Source organism: Vitis vinifera, chromosome 13, assembly GCF_030704535.1.
Source record: "Vitis vinifera cultivar Pinot Noir 40024 chromosome 13, ASM3070453v1".
Classification (NCBI taxonomy): Eukaryota; Viridiplantae; Streptophyta; class Magnoliopsida; order Vitales; family Vitaceae; genus Vitis; species Vitis vinifera.
Genome location: NC_081817.1, coordinates 20,707,479 through 20,726,897, shown reverse-complemented (window position 1 = coordinate 20,726,897; position 19,419 = coordinate 20,707,479). Strand labels below are relative to the sequence as shown.

At 32.8% G+C, this 19,419-nt stretch overlaps 3 protein-coding genes across 3 annotated transcripts; 1 reads left to right on the top strand and 2 right to left on the bottom strand.

The window, feature by feature from the left end:
* The first annotated feature begins 6,418 nt into the window (after nucleotides 1-6,418).
* LOC132254911 (U-box domain-containing protein 52-like) lies at nucleotides 6,419-7,413 on the top strand. The gene is made up of 2 exons (XM_059741974.1): nucleotides 6,419-6,538; nucleotides 6,593-7,413. The coding sequence occupies exons 1-2, from the start codon at nucleotides 6,419-6,421 to the stop codon at nucleotides 6,968-6,970; spliced, it is 498 nt and encodes a 165-aa protein (XP_059597957.1). The 3' UTR covers nucleotides 6,971-7,413.
* A 2,255-nt stretch (nucleotides 7,414-9,668) lies between these two features.
* LOC132252496 ((-)-alpha-terpineol synthase-like) lies at nucleotides 9,669-12,307 on the bottom strand. Its single transcript, XM_019217615.2, has 7 exons — nucleotides 12,037-12,307; nucleotides 11,675-11,942; nucleotides 11,077-11,452; nucleotides 10,758-10,976; nucleotides 10,522-10,660; nucleotides 10,183-10,431; nucleotides 9,669-10,008 (listed from the first exon to the last, which is right to left on the bottom strand). The coding sequence occupies exons 1-7, from the start codon at nucleotides 12,250-12,252 to the stop codon at nucleotides 9,703-9,705; spliced, it is 1,773 nt and encodes a 590-aa protein (XP_019073160.1). The 5' UTR covers nucleotides 12,253-12,307; the 3' UTR covers nucleotides 9,669-9,702.
* Nucleotides 12,308-15,669: 3,362 nt separating this feature from the next.
* Nucleotides 15,670-18,055, bottom strand: LOC132254943 ((-)-alpha-terpineol synthase-like; the record flags this gene model as incomplete). Its single annotated transcript, XM_059742055.1, has 6 exons — nucleotides 17,463-18,055; nucleotides 17,102-17,369; nucleotides 16,515-16,890; nucleotides 16,196-16,414; nucleotides 15,960-16,098; nucleotides 15,670-15,840 (listed from the first exon to the last, which is right to left on the bottom strand). Coding segments are annotated over exons 1-6 (1,389 nt in total), but the record flags the coding sequence as incomplete, so codon positions are not given.
* Between the last annotated feature and the right edge of the window lie 1,364 nt (nucleotides 18,056-19,419).

Sequence of the window (19,419 nt, the reverse complement as noted above, 5' to 3'; positions counted from 1 at the left end):
TTTGATTATTTGAATTATTGATTGAAGACTATAATCCCTTTGGAGGGATTGAATGATCTACTAGGGAGCAATAGGTAGTTGTTGCGTCGCAGACGTGGATCAATTTGTAGGTACTGAAGAATAAGTTTTTAGGGTAAAACAGTCAGGTAAATCTATGTGACTTGATTTTGAATAGTGAATTTCGATTGATAGGTCTTAGATCTTGTGTTTTTTTATCTCCACAATCTATGGGGGTTTTCACATAAAAATCTTGTGTCTCATGGTCTATTTCTTTATATTTAATATTACATTTGAATTGCCTAGAATAGGTTAACTTGTTTTAACCTAATATCTTTTAGGGCTATTCTAAAAAGTTTATATTTATTCCTGCGTATATTCTGATTGAAGATATTGAATATATTGGATTGATTGGTTAATTGATTGTTGAGTCTGTTAGGTTAGTTATTCTTATGGTTATTATTATCCTTTACATTCTTCAACATATATTGTTAATATTTGGATATCAATTAACCATAAAATCAGTTTTTTGTTGGGGTGAAATCCTTTTTAAATGCTTGGGAAAAATATCTCTAATTCTGGAACGTGGACAAATCCCAGCTGGATCTGCCTTGTAGTTCATACTAATTCTTTGGAAATGCAGATTCGTCTGACCTCATAATGCTTGGGAAAAATATCTTTGACTATGGAACGTAGGCAAATCCCTCGTGGTTCATATTTTTATGGGGCTACACCTACTTCTTTTTGTAAGCATTGTGTTCTCGTGTAGAAACTCATTCTTTAACATTTTTGATGTATTAATTCTAATTTGTCTTGTTCCAACCAAGTAGACTTCCAAATATATCAAATCAAGTAGTACTTCTAATATTTTTATTACCAGGACTCACATATAAAAAATTATGAAAAATAAGTAGTATTTAAATATAAACTAAACAAAAATGTTTTTATTACTATTTTTATTATAGAAAGTATTACATAATAAAAAATAAATTTTGAATGAACATCGATTTTAGTATTAATCTAAAAATCAATTTAAGTGATTTTATAGGTTAATTTCTTAAATTAATTTTTAAAATATTGACGAAAACCTAATTTTTATAGAATAAGTATTTATAAGCATCTACAAATGTTTCTAACAACGCTTCCCAACCTAACTTTATAAATGATTTTCAAATTATTAATTTCAAAAGATTTGAAACCACCTCGAATACTTTTTTACTCTATCGGCAATATGAGAGTAGGACTTGGATCAAGTAAATCTAATAAAGGGGCTTTGGAATAAGTTTGTAACAAAGTTGTTTTAATTTAGACTGTGGAGGCCTATAAAAACATTGTTGGCCAGTATTGAATTGACTTTGCTAAGACAATTGAGAAGGTTGGTGTTGCACTGTTCTAGGGGGGATCATCGGATATTGAGCCTCCCAATGATCCTTTTACTTATGGTAGCTACATTTATCCACAACAACCCTTGAATAAGGCTTGTTCTGATTGTTGGAAGGTAGCTTGAAAGGTGGGCCCAGAAGGTGGTCCGAAAGGGATTGACAAAATAGATGTATGAGATGTGGAGAGAATATATTTTCCTGCTTAAGACTTAAGACGTATCTCCTCAACCAACAATTCATTGACCCTTGAATCAACATAGGGAAGTGGGTTACAATGCAAAATTGTTCCACGTAATGCTTCAAAACCACTATGAAAGGTCATAAAAATTTGAACAAGGCGTTATTCCTCTCTATGGGCAATATATATAAAGTGCAAAGGGTCAAAGCTCTACAGATTTCATGAGAGCCAACTGGTCTCAAATATTAGTCATCATAGAAGAAAACTCTTGAATATTCATGTCTTTCTTTTTAAGGGCTCAAATATCAGTCTCTAAATGATATTGTTTTCCAAAATTAGATTGCGGATACAATCTTTCCAACTGTTCCTAAATCTCCTTGACAGTTTCATACTTTGCCAACTATGTACCTATTGAAGTTTCAACAGAGTTGTTGATCCAAGTGATTATTTTCGAATTGCTTACTTTCCAAACATCTAACTGTTCTGCATATTTTTCATTTTTTTCATTTATAGGTTTACATAGAGTGCCAATAATATAACCTCACATCTTCTTGCCTTCTAGAAATTTTTTCATCACAGAACTCTAATACAAATAATTTTCTTCATCCAATCTCACACTAATAGATTGAAGGTAATCATCTTGTTCACTAGTCATGATGAATAAACAACAAATAACCAACAAACAAAATAAAGTAGATACAAACTAAAAAAACAAATATGAAATCAAATAGTAGGATCAAATAGAAAAAGAATGATGCGATCACTCACTCCAATATCCCACAATCAAACATGAGAAAAGGAATTGCATGAACAAACAAATACCAAAAAAAAATGTTCCATTAAAAAACCAACCTTGCTTTAGTACCATATTGAAATCCAAAAAAGATTTAAAGAGAAAAAAATCTAAGATTTTGAATTCTCTTAAAAAAGATATAACAATATTATGATTTAAATAAACCTAATGAAAAGAAAGAAAAAAAAAACTAACTTACCCTTACTCTTAAAAAAAGAAATAGAATAATTTAATGGATAATACTTCTAATATAGTAACTAAATAAAACTATTAAATACTACTAAATGAATAACTCTAACACCATCATTGTGTTATCACGTGGAAACTCATTCTTTAACATTTTTAATATATGGTAGTTCTAATTTGTTTTCTTCCCACTAAGACTTCCAATATCCCAATTAAGGAGTACTTCTAATATTTTTATTACTCGTACTTGTTTATAAAAAATTATAAAAAATAAATAGCATTTAAATATAGACTAAACAAAAATGATTTTATTATTGATTTTAATAATGTATTGCATAATAAAAAATAAATTTTAAATAAACACCTATCAAAGTATCAACTAAAAACTTGATTTTATAGGTTTTTTAAAATGGTTTTTCAATTGGGAATGAATACCTAATTTTTATAAAATAAGTATTTGTAAGCATTAACAAAGATTCTAACAACATTTTCAAACCTAAATTTATAAATGATTTTCAAATTTTTTATTTCAAATGATTTGAAACCACCTCGAATACTTTTTACTCTTTTGGCGATATGAGAGTATGGCTTGGGCCAAGTAAATATAAGGCTTTGAAATAAGTTTGTTACAAACTTGTTTTAATTATTTTTAGTTGTGGGTTACAGGAACTTGGATACAAAATATTTTATCTATATTTAAATTTCCTTAAGCTATATTTGGTTCCTAAAAATACCTAGGGAAAGAAAAAAAAATATTAAAGAAAATAATTTTCTTATATTTGATTTTATTATGAAAAATAAAAAAAAATTAAAATATAATTAAAATTATTACCTGTAGACCCCCATTTGGGGCTCACTTTCATGCAGCTTGTGTTGCCAAGTGTCGCAACCCTAGGAGACCACATGGCATCTTTTAGTTGGCTGCTATGGAATCAGATAATGCTTTCTGAGGAGCTATCAAGAAGCGACACCTGTTGGAGGATATGCAGGGGGGACGTTCAGAGTTTGTTATAGGGGGAGCGTCTTCTGCAGAGAGAGGGTGCCTTTTCAGAGAGGGGAGAGAGATATTTTTTGAGGGGTTTTGCTTGACAAGCAAGTGGGACGGGGAGAGAAGAGAGAGCTTTCACAGGAGGTCAAGACAGAGGAGGCTACTGGTGAGAGAGTTATAGAGAGGTTTGAAGCTGCAGGAGGAGGGGGCTTTTCAGAGGGTGCTTTTTGGGGAGCTTGGGAGAGGAACCAGAGCGGAGAGCAAAGGGAAGAGAGTGGGCTTTAGAAAAGAGCTTGAAGCCTAACTAGTCTTGCTGGTAGGGAATCCATTTACAGGTATGAACTATAAATCTCGCATTTTCCATTATTCTCCTATCCTCTTGACATTTTTAGCTCTAGTTCTAGACAATATTTTGTTTACTTTGGTTGAACTCAGTCCTCTGAATACATGATCTGTTTTTGAGTTTTCTTTGATACGTTAATCTCACCTATTTCGAGCCCATGGATGTCACCTTAAGTGGAACTCTGTATCATCATATGTTTTACCTTCCCATATTTGTTTAACCCCTATTGTTCACCCTAGCTGTGTCTATGCTGTTATTCCTATATTTGTGTTGCGCTTGGTGGGCTGTTTGATCTAGAGTATTGACGGAAATGGAAATGAGCTAAGTAAGAAAATGAGAGAGAGAAGCAGAAGGGGAGATATAGTTGCTGAACTTGAGAAACTGAGGAGAAGCAGAGAAGGAGATGCGCTCATGGGTTTTCTGATTCATTTTTGCTAGAGAAGAGCACCCCTAGCTCTGCAGTCCCTCGCATTCATCCCTCCATTGTCTCACTGTTGCAAGCAGTCTCGTCTTCTCTTGGATTTGAGTTCTTGGGCCGTTCACAGAAGTGCACATTCATCATTCGATAGCCATTCTTTGTGCCTGCCTCGTCCATGGGAACTGATGAACAGACAGTACCGGATGCGAGGCTGACCAAATCAAGAGATGGTACAAATGGTATGGCTGTATTCAGGTTCGTATAGCCCTCTGTTTTTGGCTAATCTGGAAAAGTTGGGGGATATTACCGGCTTTTACATGATTGATGAGGAAGGGGGTTCTCCAGCCAGTTGATATAAGCGCCAAGTTCATCAAGAGAAAGCCCTTAGGAATTGAAGCAAAGCATGCATCAGTTGCTCCTACCATTGACATTGCTTCGTCGGAGGCCACTCTCGGCAGTCACTTGGCTCGCCGTTTGGTGCAGATCGGTGTCAGTGATGTCTTCTCCATTCCCGGGGATTTTAATCTTACTCTTCTCGACCATTTGATCGCTGAGCTTGGGCTTAATAATATCGGTTGCTGGAGCCTCACCCAACAGTTGTGGTCACAAAGCTTTTGGCAAAGAAGTTCAGGTGTCCTATGGGAAGCAATTCAACTTGATAGCATGCTCATGGGTACAGTTTATAATTCATGATTGGATTGGTTATATGGAGGACACCCAATAGGTAGAGATTAAGGCTCCCAGTGATATTGCCAGTGGGTGCTCATTGAGGTCATTCAAGTTCTTCAAGAGCAAAAGCACTCCCACTAGTTCACCCCACATGGAAGATGGCTTTTTGAATACAAGGACACCTTAGTGGGATGGGAGTGTAATCTATGGGAATAGCGATGATGGAATGAAGAGAGTGAGGACATTCAAAGATGGCAAATTGAAGATGTCGAATGATGGGCTTCTTGAATGGGAAAGGGATTCCTATCTCTGGTGATGTTAGGAACTGCTGGGTTGGTTTCTCCCTTTTACAAGCCTTATTTGTTAAAGAACACAATGCTGTTTGTGATATGCTAAAAGTACTTCACCCTGCTTTTGATGACGAGAGTTTCTATCGACATGCAAGATTGGTGACTTCAGCTGTCATTGCTAAAATACATACCATTGATTGGACTGTGGAGCTCTTAAAAAAACCATACTCTCCTCATTATCTTCTCTCACCTATCCATTCTGCCATTAAGTGCATCCTTCTCATTACCCTTCATTACCCAATCTGTCACCTCAACTTTCGTGTGCATCAAACTCATCCCCATGCTCTTCATTTTCATCTCATATACATCACCTCACCCGACATCATCATTATCTTCAAGTGTTGGACAGGAAGCAGGAAAAACAAGCAAAGCCTTGGATCCATAAATCCCCCCCGCGCGCGGGTGCACACTCTCAAATCAGAAATACAGCTTCTTATCATCCTGATCCCTTCTCCCATTGACTCATCATTTTCTTTCTCCAATTCCTAGTTTCGAATCGAATGATCTTGCTCCAATGTGCGCCGTGTGATTCATCTCCATCACCATGTTAACACTCAACTTCTCTACCATCCCCCCCCCCCCCCCCCCCCCCTTTTTCATCATCAATACGGCCACAGATGGTGCTTCCATAATTTTGACATTGACTCTGCTGAAAGTGGTTACTGTTGTCCTCTCATGAGGTTCGGAAAATCTGGAACTTTAAAGAGGATGGAACCTTATGAGCCTATGCCCACCAAGAAGTTCCATGAAGAGCGAAACTGAGGAAAGTTACATGGGATAGCTAATTCAGCCGAGAGATAAGGTGATGCTGGCTGAAATTCAGATTGTCTAAGCTATTGACTGTCGTGGTTTTGGTGCGTCTGACACGCTAGCAGGCTGTGCATGTATGATGGGAATATGGGCTCGTTTAATAGTGTATTTCTTGGATGAAATTGCTCGCAAGCCCGCTGTGCATCCATAGGAAGAGAGCTACTGGGGCAATGTCAATCAGATATGAGTCAGGAGTTGCTATGATAAGCGAAAGCGAATGGCTGAAACTCTGATGTTTGATTATCACAGGTAGCATGGAATAGAGATACGGATTGCCAGGATATTCAATACTTAAGGACCCCGAATGAATATTGATGACGGGCGTGTTGTCAGCAATTTCATTGCTCAAGAAGTTCGTGGTGAATCCTTGGCTGTTCAAGCTCCTGGAACACAAACTCGGGGTTTTTGTTATGTGTCTGACATGGTTGATGGACTTGTTCGACTCATGGAAGGAGACTCTCCACCTCTGTCTTGACAGCCGAGGTTCCGAATTGCAGCTGAAATTGGCATTGGACTGTTGTTCCTCCACCAGACTAAACCAGAGCCACAAGTGCACCATGACCTAAAACTGGCGAACATACTGCTGGACCGCAACTACGTGAACAAGATTAGTGACGTTGGGTTGGTCAGGCTGGTTCCCCCATCTGTAGCTGACAATGTGACCCAGTATCGGATGACATCAACAGCTGGGACTTTCTGCTATATAGATCCAGAGTATCAGCAAGCAGGCATGCTGGGCATAAAATCTGATGTCTACTCCCTTGGCATCATGCTTCTACAGATAATAACAGCCAAGCCGCCAATGAGGTTGATCCACCTTGTTGAAAGAGCTATTGAAAAAGATACATTCGAATAGGTACTGGATCCGATTGTGTCTGATTGGCCACTTGAAGAGGCATTGAGCTTCGCCAAGATAGCCCTCCAGTGTGCAGAACTAAGGCAGAAAGACGGACCTGATCTTGGCAAGGCTGTGTTACCAGAACTCAACAGAATGAGAGAGTTTTCAGAGGAACATTTGGACCCACAGGTTTGACCCGTTTTGCATGGCCACCTTTGGCATGCAACCAAGGGGCCACGTGTCATCTTTCATTTCCTCATCTCTTTTAGATTTTGAAAGCAATTCTCCCAAACTTCATTTTTGTAAATAATTTTTCAAATCCTGTTTTTTTAAAATGACTTCAAGTCTCCAAAGTTTTCATCCTTAAGAGTTTTTTTAGGTTTCACAAGTCCCATTTTCAAAAAAATTGGTTGCTATGTTTCTCTTGGGCAAGCCATTTTTACATTTTTTAAGACTTTAAAAAAAATGTTTTAAAATAAGCGTGATTTAAATTTTGTAGTTCTAAATAATGAAATTTACAAAATTGATTCACTCAAAATAATAACGGGCTTTGCTGGGGACCCAACATAAGTGACTTTATAATTGATTGATTGATTGATTTGATTATCATACATGATTAATTTATCCTGTTCTCTGACATGTATGCTATTATTCCTTAATTGTGCACTAACCTTCTCTCTTGATAATGCATGGTGGCTTATTGCCCAGGTACGTACCCACTTTCTCTCTGGTCGTTGTTTGTGCATGTTCTGATTCTTATATGTGCATGATAATTCAGGATATTCATTGATTTACTCATCAATTGTCATGTCAGATTCATTTTATTAGTAGAGACCCGACTTTAGGGACTTAGAGGGGTGGTACGGTCTTTACCGTACCTTCCTGATAAGTAATCTAACCCCTGAATCCGATCCGATTTTTTACAGACCACCTTTTCCAAAATAAGAAGTCACACTTAGGGTTTTTCTTTCTTATTTTGTTTACCCTTTAAAAATAAAACAAAAATAAGTAGCGACTCCAAGTCATTTTCTTAATCAATAAAAATTATTTTTTTCAAATAAAAATCGAGCTCGCCATCAAATGGAAAACGCATGAGCCGAAATACGGGGTCCACATTACCTTTATATAGAAAATTTAAATATGTGAAGAAAGTATAAAGTAGTATATAAAAATAATTTATCAATTTTAAATTTATTTTTTATTTTCCTTCTACTTTTTCTCTTTATTTTCTTTTCCTCACATTTTCTCTTAAAACTCTTCGAGAACCAAACATAGCCTTAACGCCTCATGTTTAGGAAAAATAATCTAGCATGAGGAACTATAGAGAGCATTATATCCTCTCATTTTTTATTTTTTTGGTTGAGATATTTTACCATGGCATTATTTGAGAAAAACCAAAACTCATTTAATGATGAATAGGGATTCTTAGAGACATAATGTCAAGGGAAAAGTAATGTTTTCTTTTCTGGAAAATAGGCTATGTTTGGTTCTCTAAGTACCAATAAAAAAAAAATAGTGAAAAATAATTATTTTCTCATATTTGATTTTGTTATAAAAAATATAAAAAAAATAAAATATAATTAAAATTATTAAAAAATATATATATTTTTATATTGTTTAATCTTTATATAGAAGAGTTAAATAAGTAAAAAAAAAAAATTGTAGTAGTATATAAAAATAATTCATTAATTTTAAACTTAATTTTTATGGCTTGAATTTTGTGAAAAGTGTTCCTAGTTATTTTTTCACAAAAATAAATAAATAAATAAATTCATCGTAAGGTATATTTAAACCATAAAAATTAAAAGACAAAAATGTACTAGTAGGCCACAAAAAAATATCTCTGAAGGAAGGTAAATTTTCAACCGTAAAAATTAGATGACAAAAAGGTGCTAGTGTACAAAAATTGGACAGACTTTTTGGCTGTCATTTATTGGATATGACTTTTTTTTTTCCTTTAGATAAGATTGATTAATTGACCAAGACTTTTGTCCTTGAGGATAAGATGTTACACCTGAAGAAGATTTGTAAGATAAAAAAATTATTGAAGACTTACTGATTTTCAAATTTTTTATCAGTTTAAGGAGTAAAAGAATGGTTTAAATAATATCAATACCAATATTTCATTATTCTAAGTTTATTATTATGAGTCCAACTGAATATTTTACCTTAAAAAGATATTAATGAAATATTTTATTTATTATATAAATATAAAACAATCTAAATTATAAATTTTTTTTCTTAAAAAATATCTTCGTAAATTTTGATTCTGAGTAATTAGAACACGAAGGTTAAGTAATTGGCTTGGAATGTCCCTTACAAATTTGCAAGCCTATTTGAAGACATGAAACATAAAATTTCTAACTCCTTTATTATGAATCGATAAAAAATAAAATAAATATGTAATTTATCTTTCATAAATTTCATCATTTATGGATATGAGATGTAGATGACAATTGTTTTGTGCATATATATAATTTTTAATTGATTAAATAAAATAGATTGTATTTTTTTGTTATGCTTTAAAACACACAAATGATAAGTTCAAAAGTCACTGTTTTATAGACCTAATTAACCCTCCAAATATAACTGAGATACTAACATCACTTCAACCACCTAAAAGTTAAAAATTTGACTCTACTATTTCTACTAAAATTACATTTAACCCCAATTATAAGACCTTCAATTATATTAATCCATCAGGGCTACAAGAATCTCCCGTAACTCAAGATCAAATTTGGTTTTCAATATTATTCAGAACTCAAGCTGGGAATGGGCTCAACTAATAATGACAACACTCGATCCTCAGTTTTACCATATTCAATACCATGTCCATCTCCATGCTGATACATGAACTGGGCCATCCTAGCAAGATTCGTTGCAATTCTAATAAAAGTTTCAGGGAATGGAGACTCTACAGCTCCATCTTCATTTAGCTTCTTCCATGTCTCTCCAATCAAATAGCTTATGTGTTTACGGGCTTCTTCTTCAGAAGCACCAGTTTCATACATGTAACACTGGATTGACTTGGGAACATCTCCTCTTTTCAACTCATCCTAAGACAAGGATAAAAAAAATAAAATAAAATAAAAAAATAAAAAATAAAATAAAATAAAATAAAAAATAAAAAATAAATAAAACCATTATAATGGGCCGTCTATGAACAGAAATTACAGAAATATATATTTATTAGGACTTGTAAGGAGATTGTGAGAGAGTAGAATACAGACCAGTGATGTTCCCAGATCATCTGAAAGCCTTAAAATCATTGATGACCAACGGATAATATTGTGATATCTCTCCAAGGATTGCAAGGCCTCCTTGGTGATTGGATTTGCCACAAAAAAATAGGCATGGACTAGTAATACAGGACCTGATACTGAAATCCATGAATTGCTAATGTATTCTTGTAGGGTTGGTGTATATCCACTGTAGTACCACTTTGCCTCCAGTAAGTAGGATTTACATAAGTCTGACCACTGAAGGATTAATCATAAAAAAATGAGTCAAGATTACTACATGCATGTAAACAGCATATAATGGAATGAGTTCACAGTTGCAGATAATACCGCTTTTCTAAGATAGGAAACGATGTGTAAACCATGTTCCTTGAGAGCATCATAAGCCATTTCATTAGTGGAGTTGTAGAGAGCAAGGAAGCACAACTTCATGTACTCTGGAAGTGGATCCATTGCATTGATATCCCACCTATATATGCAAATAAGATATTTGAGTTTTTAGAGCAGCTGACATAATCAGAAGCATATGATGCATAGAGGATATGGGAAGTAAGACAAACAGTAACCTGTCAACAACATCTGTAAAAAGCTCGAGTTCATCCATTGTACCATGAACGTCGTAAACATCATCAATTATCGTTATGAATGAGCCAAGCTTTGTGGACATTCTCCTACAATATCCATACTGAGGCTCGAATATCACTCCCACAGTCCATAGGAAATTCTCCATCAGCCTGTCCCTAGCAAAGTTCAACTTTTCTCCCAGGCGTGTACTACTCCACCAGCTTTATAGGAGCCAAGGGAGACAATAAAAACATTATGAGAGTATGATACAGAGTTTTTGGCTAAATCTCAAAACATTAAGAATGTCGATGAACTAATTACCTAGACATGTGTCTTAGATCCTCCTGGTGTGTGGCTTGTACCATATTGAAGTCCAATTTAGCAAACTCCAGCAAGATAGGATTCATGTCCTGTCTTTTCTCGTATACGTCTATGAACCACCTTGCCTCTAACCTTGGCAATCTCCAATGCAATGGAAGCTCTAAGGCATGGTTCACCTCAATGGCAAGATTTTGATCTGTGTTTTGCTCAAGGCCCTTTCCAAGATGTCTGTGTGCGAAGTCTCTGGCCTGCTCCATGGTACTTTCTCCTTGTACACAAAGGTATGAAGCTTCGTACAGGCAGAGCATTCCCTTCATATCTTCACACAGGCATGCCTTAAAGCTCCCTGTTTCGTCCTTGAATCTACTAAAAACATCTGCATTAATAAGAGTGCTTTCTAGTTAAGTACCTAATTTTATTTGGGATAAAGTCATAGCTTACATATATCTGCAAAAAGCATTGCAAGAGCTTCCAAAAGAAAAAGGGATAAACAAATAAGAGACCAATATTTGTATTGTTGCCTATAGTTCATTTAAATTTAAGTTCTTAGCTTATTTAAAACAAACAAAAGGAAGAAGTGAATCCTACAGAGCTATACCTTGAGGCACATCATAGCCATGCTGCCTTAACAGTCTAAATTCAAGAGCTGTTGCGTATAAATCATCTTTCTTCCACTCTTCGTGCTGATTGTACTGGTTGTATATGATGTCCAATATTCTCTTTATTTCATCCTTGAAGTGATAATATAGTCCAAGCCTTTGCAAAACATCGATTAGCTCCAGCTGATCCAAAGGCTTCTTCACTTTCCCAAGCATTGGCTTCACATATCTCTTTAGCTTATCAAGTTTTATGGTGTATGTTTCTCCCTGCATACATAACCATGTATTTGTTAGTAACACTAAGTGGAACATTAATAACTAGAATTAACCTGTTAGCAATATTCATGATATATAAACCTACCACATAATCACTTCTCAGTGACTGCACATAATCATACTCCCAAATGGGAGGATGGTAGTTTGCAGTTCTCCGAACAATGATTTCCTCGCAAGTGCTGTTGCCAATCATGGATTGGTTGCCTGGAGGAGAAGCCTTGCAACTGCTGGATCTTCTAATAATTGGAAGTCTTGTGTGAGTGATCAGATTAGGAATTGAAGCAAGCATGGAAAGAGCCATGGAGATGTGTTATAGTAAAAGACTGCTCTACAATCTTCCGATTGGTGGGGTATTTAAGATCCAAGAAAGCACTATTTATGGGAAATGCAGATTCGTCTGAGCTCCTAGGAAAAATATCTCTAATTTCTGAAACTTGTATACAAAATCTTTTATCTATATTTAGATTTCCTTATGTTATATTTGGTTCCTAGAAATAACTAGGAAAGAAAAAAAATTATTAAAAATAATAATTTTTTTATATTTGATTTTATTGTGAAAAATAAAAAAAATTTAAAATATAATTAAAATTATTATCTTTATATAGAAAATTTAAATATGTAAAGAAAGTATAAAATAGTATATAAAAATAATTTATCATTTTAAATTTACTTTTTATTTTTCTTTTGCTTTTTTTTTTATTTTCTTTCCCTCGCATTTTCCCTTAAACGCTTCGAGAATCAAACATAGCCTTAACCACTAGGAAAAATAATCTAGCACGAGGAACTATAAAAAACATTATACCCTCTCATTTTTTATTTTTTTTGTTGAGATATTTTACCATGGCATTTAATGATGAATAGGGATTCTTAAGATATAATGTCAAGGGAAAGATAACGTTTTCATGAAAAAACTTATTATATTTGGTTTTATGATCAAAAGAAAAAATAATAATAATAATAATTATTTTCTCATATTTGATTTTATTATAAAAAAAATTAAAAAAAGTAAAATATAATTAAAATTATTAAAAAAAAATGTATATGTATTTATATAGAAGAGTTAAATAGGTGAAAAAAATTTATAGTAGTATTTAAAAACAATTTATTAATTTAAAACTTAATTTTTATGGCCTAAATTTTGTTTGAAAGTGTTTTCGGTTATTTTTTTATAAAAAAATAAAAAAATAAATTCATATCCATAAAAATTAAAAGACAATAATGTACTAGTAGGCCACAAAAAAAAAATATCTGGAGGGTAAATTTCAACCATAAATATTAGAAGACAAAAGGTACTACCAAAATTGGACAGACTTTTTGGCTGTCATTTATGACTTTTTTTTTTTTTGAGTGTATACTAATTGAAAAGGTACTAGTGTACCAAAATTGGACAGACATTTTGACTGTCATTTATGACATTTTTTTGAGAGTGTATACTACAACCATTGATTGAAAAGGTACTAGTGTACCAAAATTGGACAGACTTTTTGGTTGTCATTTATGACAATTTTTTGAGAGTGTATACTACAACCATTGATTGAAAAGGTACTAGTGTACCAAAATTGGACAGACTTTTTGTCTGTCATTTATGACATTTTTTTTAGAGTGTATACTACAACCATTGATTGAAAACCATTGATTGAAAAGGTACTAGTGTACCAAAATTGGACAGACTTTTTGGCTGTCATTTATAACTTTTTTTTGAGAGTGTATACTACAACCATTGATTGAAAAGGTACTAGTGTACCAAAATTGGACAGACTTTTTGGCTGTCATTTATGACATTTTTTTGAGAGTGTATACTACAACCATTGATTGAAAAGGTACTAGTGTACCAAAATTGGACAGACTTTTTGGCCGTCATTTATGACTTTTTTTTTAGAGTGTATACTACAACCATTGATTGAAAAGGTACTAGTGTACCAAAATTGAACAGACTTTTTGGCTGTCATTTATTGGATATGACTTTTTTTTTTCTTTTTTTTCCTTTAGAGAGAGTATATACTACATCCCAGATAAGATTGATTGACCATGATTTTTGTCCTTGAGGATAAGATATTACATCTCAATAAGATTCGTAAGATAAAAAAAATTATTTAAGACTACTGATTTTCAGATTTTTTATCAATTTAAGAAGTAAAAGAATGGTTTAAATAATATCAACACCAATATTTCATTATTCTAAGCTTATTATTATGAGTCCAACCGAATATTTTACCTTAAAAAGATATTAATGAAATATTTTTATTTATTATATAAATATAAAACAATCTAAATTATAAGTTTTTTTTTTTAAAAATATCTTCTTAAATTTTGATTATGAGTAATTAGAACACGAAGGTTAAGTAATTGGCTTGGAATGTCCCTTACAAATTTGCAAGCCTATTTGAAGACATGAAACATAAAATTTCTAAACTCCTTTATTATGAATCTATAAAAAATAAATAAAATAAAATAAATATATAATTTATCTTTCATAAATTCCATCATTTATGGATATGAGATGTAGATGACAATATATATATATATATATATATAAATATATATAATTTTTAATTGATTAAATAAAATAGATTGTATTTTTTGTCCTATTTTATTGTCTCTTCTAAATGTGTATGCCAAACATTTGATTTTGGAATCGCATATGAGCTTTTCTTGAACCTTGGTTTGAATAATGAGAAGCTTAATGATCAAGTTGCCTTAATAATTACAAGTCTTTCTATTATTCATGAGCCTTCTTATCATTTTCATTTTTCATCTCCCAAAAAAGGTTGAGTCATTTACTAATTTTATTGTGTTTCTTATGTAACCTTTCTCAAAAACATCTCAACATCTTAAGAACAAAGTAAAGTCCAATTTTCTGGATTAGAAGACTTGAAATGAAATGTCTCACTTCTCATCCATAGCCGAGCTTTGGTACAAATTTATTTGGGTTAAAAATTGAAAACAAACACTAGCCCAAAGAAATTAAAGAAGAAAACAATAGATTTTTGTTATGCTTTAAAACACACAAATGATAAGTTCAAAAGTCACTGTTTTATATACCTAATTAACCCTCCAAATATAAGTGAGATACTAACATCACTTCAACTACCTAAAAGTTCAAAATTTGACTCTACTATTTGAGCTTTGACCTAAAATAGTGCATTTTAAAAAAGAATTCCAAAAAATAAAGTTGTTTTGAAAATAATGCCCGATCTAATGCGTCTGTGCCACATAAACTGCCACGTCATAAAACCGTAGTTGATGACTACGGTTTTATTTTTCTAAAGTGGTTAGAAACCGTAGTTACCAACTACGGTTTTAACTTTAAGTTTAAAGCCGTAGTTGGTGACTACGGCTTTGACTTTTTTTTAAAATGGTCAAAGTCGTAGTCACTAACTGCGGTTTTAACTTTATATATATTTATATATAACTTTAATTTATTTAATAAAAATATTATATCATTTTGATTTTAAATATACTTATTTCATTATTTAAAAAATAATAATATACGAAAATAAATAATTGATATTTTTAATTTGATATAAAAATATATTTTTAAATTTTATTAAAACAATAGGCACTATATTTAATATAAATATAATTAATTAATTAAAATATAATATAATAAATTATATTTATTTAAAATAAATAAATTATAAATGTCTATTTAGAAAAATAAAAAAGTAATATAAATTATTATATTAATTAATAATTTTTTATATATTATATATAAGGACTGCAAGGCCTCCTTGGTGATTGGATTTGCGACAAGAAAATAGGCATGGACTAGTATTACAGGACCTGATATTGAAATCCATGAATTGCTAATGTATTCTTGTAGGCTTGGTGTATATCCACTATAGTACCACTTTGCCTCCAGTAAGTAAGATTTACATAAGTCTGCCCACTGAAGGATTAATCATAATAAAATGAGTCAAGAGTATTACATGCATGTAGACAGCATATGGAAACTTATAAAAATTTAATATCAAAGAAATGGAATGAGTTCAAAGTTGCAGACAATACCGCTTTTCTAAGATAGAAAATGATGTGTAAACCATGTTCCTTAAGAGCATCATAGGCCATTTCATTAGTGGAGTTGTAGAGGGCAAGGAAGCACAACTTCATATAATCTGGAAGTGGATCCATTGCATTGATATCCCACCTAAATATGTAAAGAAGATATTTGAATTTTTAGAGCAGCAAACTTAATCAGAAGCATATGATGCATAGAGGATATGGAAAGTAAGACAAACAGTAACCTGTCAACAGCATCTGTAAAAAGCTCAAGTTCATCCAATGTACCATAAACGTCGTAAACATCATCAATTATAGTTATGAGCGTGTTAACCTTCGTGGACATCCTCCTATAATATCCATACTGAGGCTCAAATATCTCTCCCACAGTCCATAGGAAATTCTCCATCAGCCTGTCCCTAGCAAATTTCAACTTTTCTCCCAGGCGTGTACTCCTCCACCAGCTTTATAGGAGCTCAGGGAGACAATAAAAATATTATAAGAGTATGATATAGAGTTTTTGGCTGGATCTCAAAACATTGAGAGAGTGGATGAACTAATTACCTAGACATGTGTCTTAGATCCTCCTGGTGTGTGGCTTGTACCATATTGAAGTCCAATTTAGCAAACTCCAGCAAGATAGGATTCATGTCCTGTCTTTTCTCGTATACGTCTATGAACCACCTTGCCTCTAACCTTGGCATTCTCCAATGCAATGGAAGCTCTAAGGCATGGTTCACCTCAATGGCAAGATTTTGATCTATGTTTTGCTCAAGGCCCTTTCCAAGATGTCTGTGTGCGAAGTCTCTGGCCTGCTCCAAGGTACTTTCTCCTTGTACACATAGGTATGAAGCTTCATACAAACAGAGCAGTCCCTTGATATCTTCACACAGGCATGCCTTAAAGCTCCCTGTTTCGTCCTTGAATCTACTAAAAACGTCTGCATTTATAAGAGTGCTTACTAATTATTATTTGGGATGAAGTCATAGCTTACATATATCTGGAAAACAAGTATTGTAAAAGCTTCCAAAAAAAATGGATAAACAAATAAGAGATCAATATTTGTATTGTTGTCTATAGTTCATTTAAATTTAAGTTCTTAGCTTATTTAAAACAAACAAAATGAAGAAGTGAATCCTACACAGCCACACCTTGAGGCACATCATAGCCATGCTGCCTTAACAGTCTAAATTCAAGAGCTGTTGTGTATAAATCATCTTTCTGCCACTCTTCATGCCGATTGTACTGGTTGTATATGCTGTTCAATATTCTCTTTATTTCATCCTTGAAGTGATAATATATTCCAAGCCTTTGCAAGACATCGATTAGCTCCAGCTGATCCAAAGGCTTCTTCACTTTCCCAAGCATTGGCTTCACATCTCTCTTTAGCTTATCAAGTCTTCTGGTGTATGTTTCTCCCTGCATACATAACCGCATGTATTTGTCAGTAACCACCAAGTGGAACATTAATAACTAGAATCAACCAGTTAGCAATATTCATGATAAACCTACCACATAATCACTTCTAAGTGACCGCACATAATCATAGTCCCAAATGGTAGGCTGGTAGTTTGCAGTTCGCCTAACAGTGATTTCCTCACAATTGCTGTTGCCAATTTTGACCTTGATTCCTCTAGGAGAAGCCTTACAGCTGCTGGATTTTGTTATGATTGGAAGTCTTGTGTGCGTGATCAGATTAGGAATTGAAGCAAGCATGGAAAGAGCCATGGAGATCTGCTAGTACAAAGACTGGCCTAATCTTTGGATTGTTAGGTTACTTAATCCAATTGAAATCAGTATATACATATTTACAGATCCGTCCGAGGCACTAATCCTTGGGAAAAATACCACTAATTCTAGAACATTTGCAAATCCCATCTGGATCTGCCTTCTGTTCATAATTTTTGTGGGGGCTAGTAGATCTCTTATCCTCATTGCTTTGGGAAACATAATCCAAATAATCCACCATGGTCACCATAATGAGCATTTTGCTTTTCTCATAAGTCTCTTATATCCAACTTGGGAATGATTATTTTACAAAAATGATCCGGCAACCCTGGGGGCTACTTACCTCTCTTATCCTCTTGGGCCATTGTCGGTACACTATAATTTTGAATTTAAAAAATGTGCCATCTAATCCCTTGGCTATGTGGATATCGACGTCCATTGAAGTAATTCTTTTATTAAAAAAGTAAAAATACAACTAATAATTGCGATAGTGGTGCCACACTTGCAACTCAATAATTGTAGTTCACGGGCTGTAAATGCGGGTTTTTAAAATAAATAAATAAATAAAGCAGGGGACTACATAAACTCTAGTGACTTGCTATAATGAAAGAACTAAAGTATGACCATTTTTTTTAATAGAAATAAGAGTCATTTATAAATAAATAAATAAATAAAACTTTATAGTAAAAATTAAGGACTGCGCTTGGCTATGTTTTCTACTTGTTTTTAAAAATTATTTTTTATTTTTTAATTTAAAAACAATTTTTTTAAAAAAAATAAGTTTAGAAAAACATGATTAAATAGGTCATGTTTTCCTTTTATTTTTAAAAACTAGTAAAAATAATTTCTACTTATTTTTTAAAAATTATTATTTCATTTTGTTTTTAAAATTGTTTCCAAAAAATAATAGTCAAACGGTGTTAGAAATTTTTAAAAACAATCTTCTATTTTAAAATAGAAAACTGTTTTTAAATCATACGACCAAACAGACTATAATTATTTTATCAAAAAATCATCTTAGATAAAAAAATTTATGGAAAAGAAATAAATAAATAAAAACTTATTACATTTTTATTTTTGACTTTCTTAACTTTGACATAGTAAAGGAACTGAACTTTTACTGATTTTTCAAAAAGATTCCCATACACAAAACAATACTTGGAGGTAGAGGTAGCATAGGATTTGGTAATGTCATGCAGCTGTGCCCCTTAGTTCATATTACTAATTGGTATATATTATTTTAAAAAAAAAATATTATATAGATGAAAATATTTTTGTAAATAGTTTAGATCGTAAAGAAAAAAGATTGAGAAACTTTGGGAACCATAGGTTGTATTTGATTTATATCCTTTATAATTTTTTTTTTATATAATATAATAATTTTCTTTTATCCATGGATCATATGGTTGGTTAAACCACGTTAAAACCTTGTTAATTCCCAATTGATATCTATTATTTTAAAAAAATATTATAAGGTCATGACAATATAATATTGTGAGATATAGATTATAAGCTTGTGAAGTGTGATGACTATACTTAATGGAGTAGGAGGGCTTGCCATTGAAGGTGTATACAAGGATGGGAAGTATTTGGGGCTTATATATATTATATATATATATATATATAGATATATATCTTCTAGAATTTTTTTTTTTTATGCTAAAGTGGAATGGGGATATATCGAATATATTGGGACTCGATAGTTGTTTCTTTTCATATCCTATATAATATTTTGTATGTT

Excerpts from the sequence above, each read along its gene's own strand:
- LOC132252496 (XM_019217615.2), bottom strand. The coding sequence starts at position 12,252 with ATGGCTCTTTCCATGCTTGCTTCAATTCCTAATCTGATCACTCACACA. Across the intron at positions 11,943-12,036 it reads CACTGAGAAGTGATTATGTG|GGAGAAACATACACCATAAA; the intron begins GTAGGTTTATAT and ends TTATGTATGCAG. Across the intron at positions 10,009-10,182 it reads ATGATCTGGGAACATCACTG|GATGAGTTGAAAAGAGGAGA; the intron begins GTCTGTATTCTA and ends TCCTTGTCTTAG.
- LOC132254911 (XM_059741974.1), top strand. The coding sequence starts at position 6,419 with ATGAATATTGATGACGGGCGTGTTGTCAGCAATTTCATTGCTCAAGAA. Across the intron at positions 6,539-6,592 it reads TTTGTTATGTGTCTGACATG|CCGAGGTTCCGAATTGCAGC; the intron begins GTTGATGGACTT and ends CTGTCTTGACAG.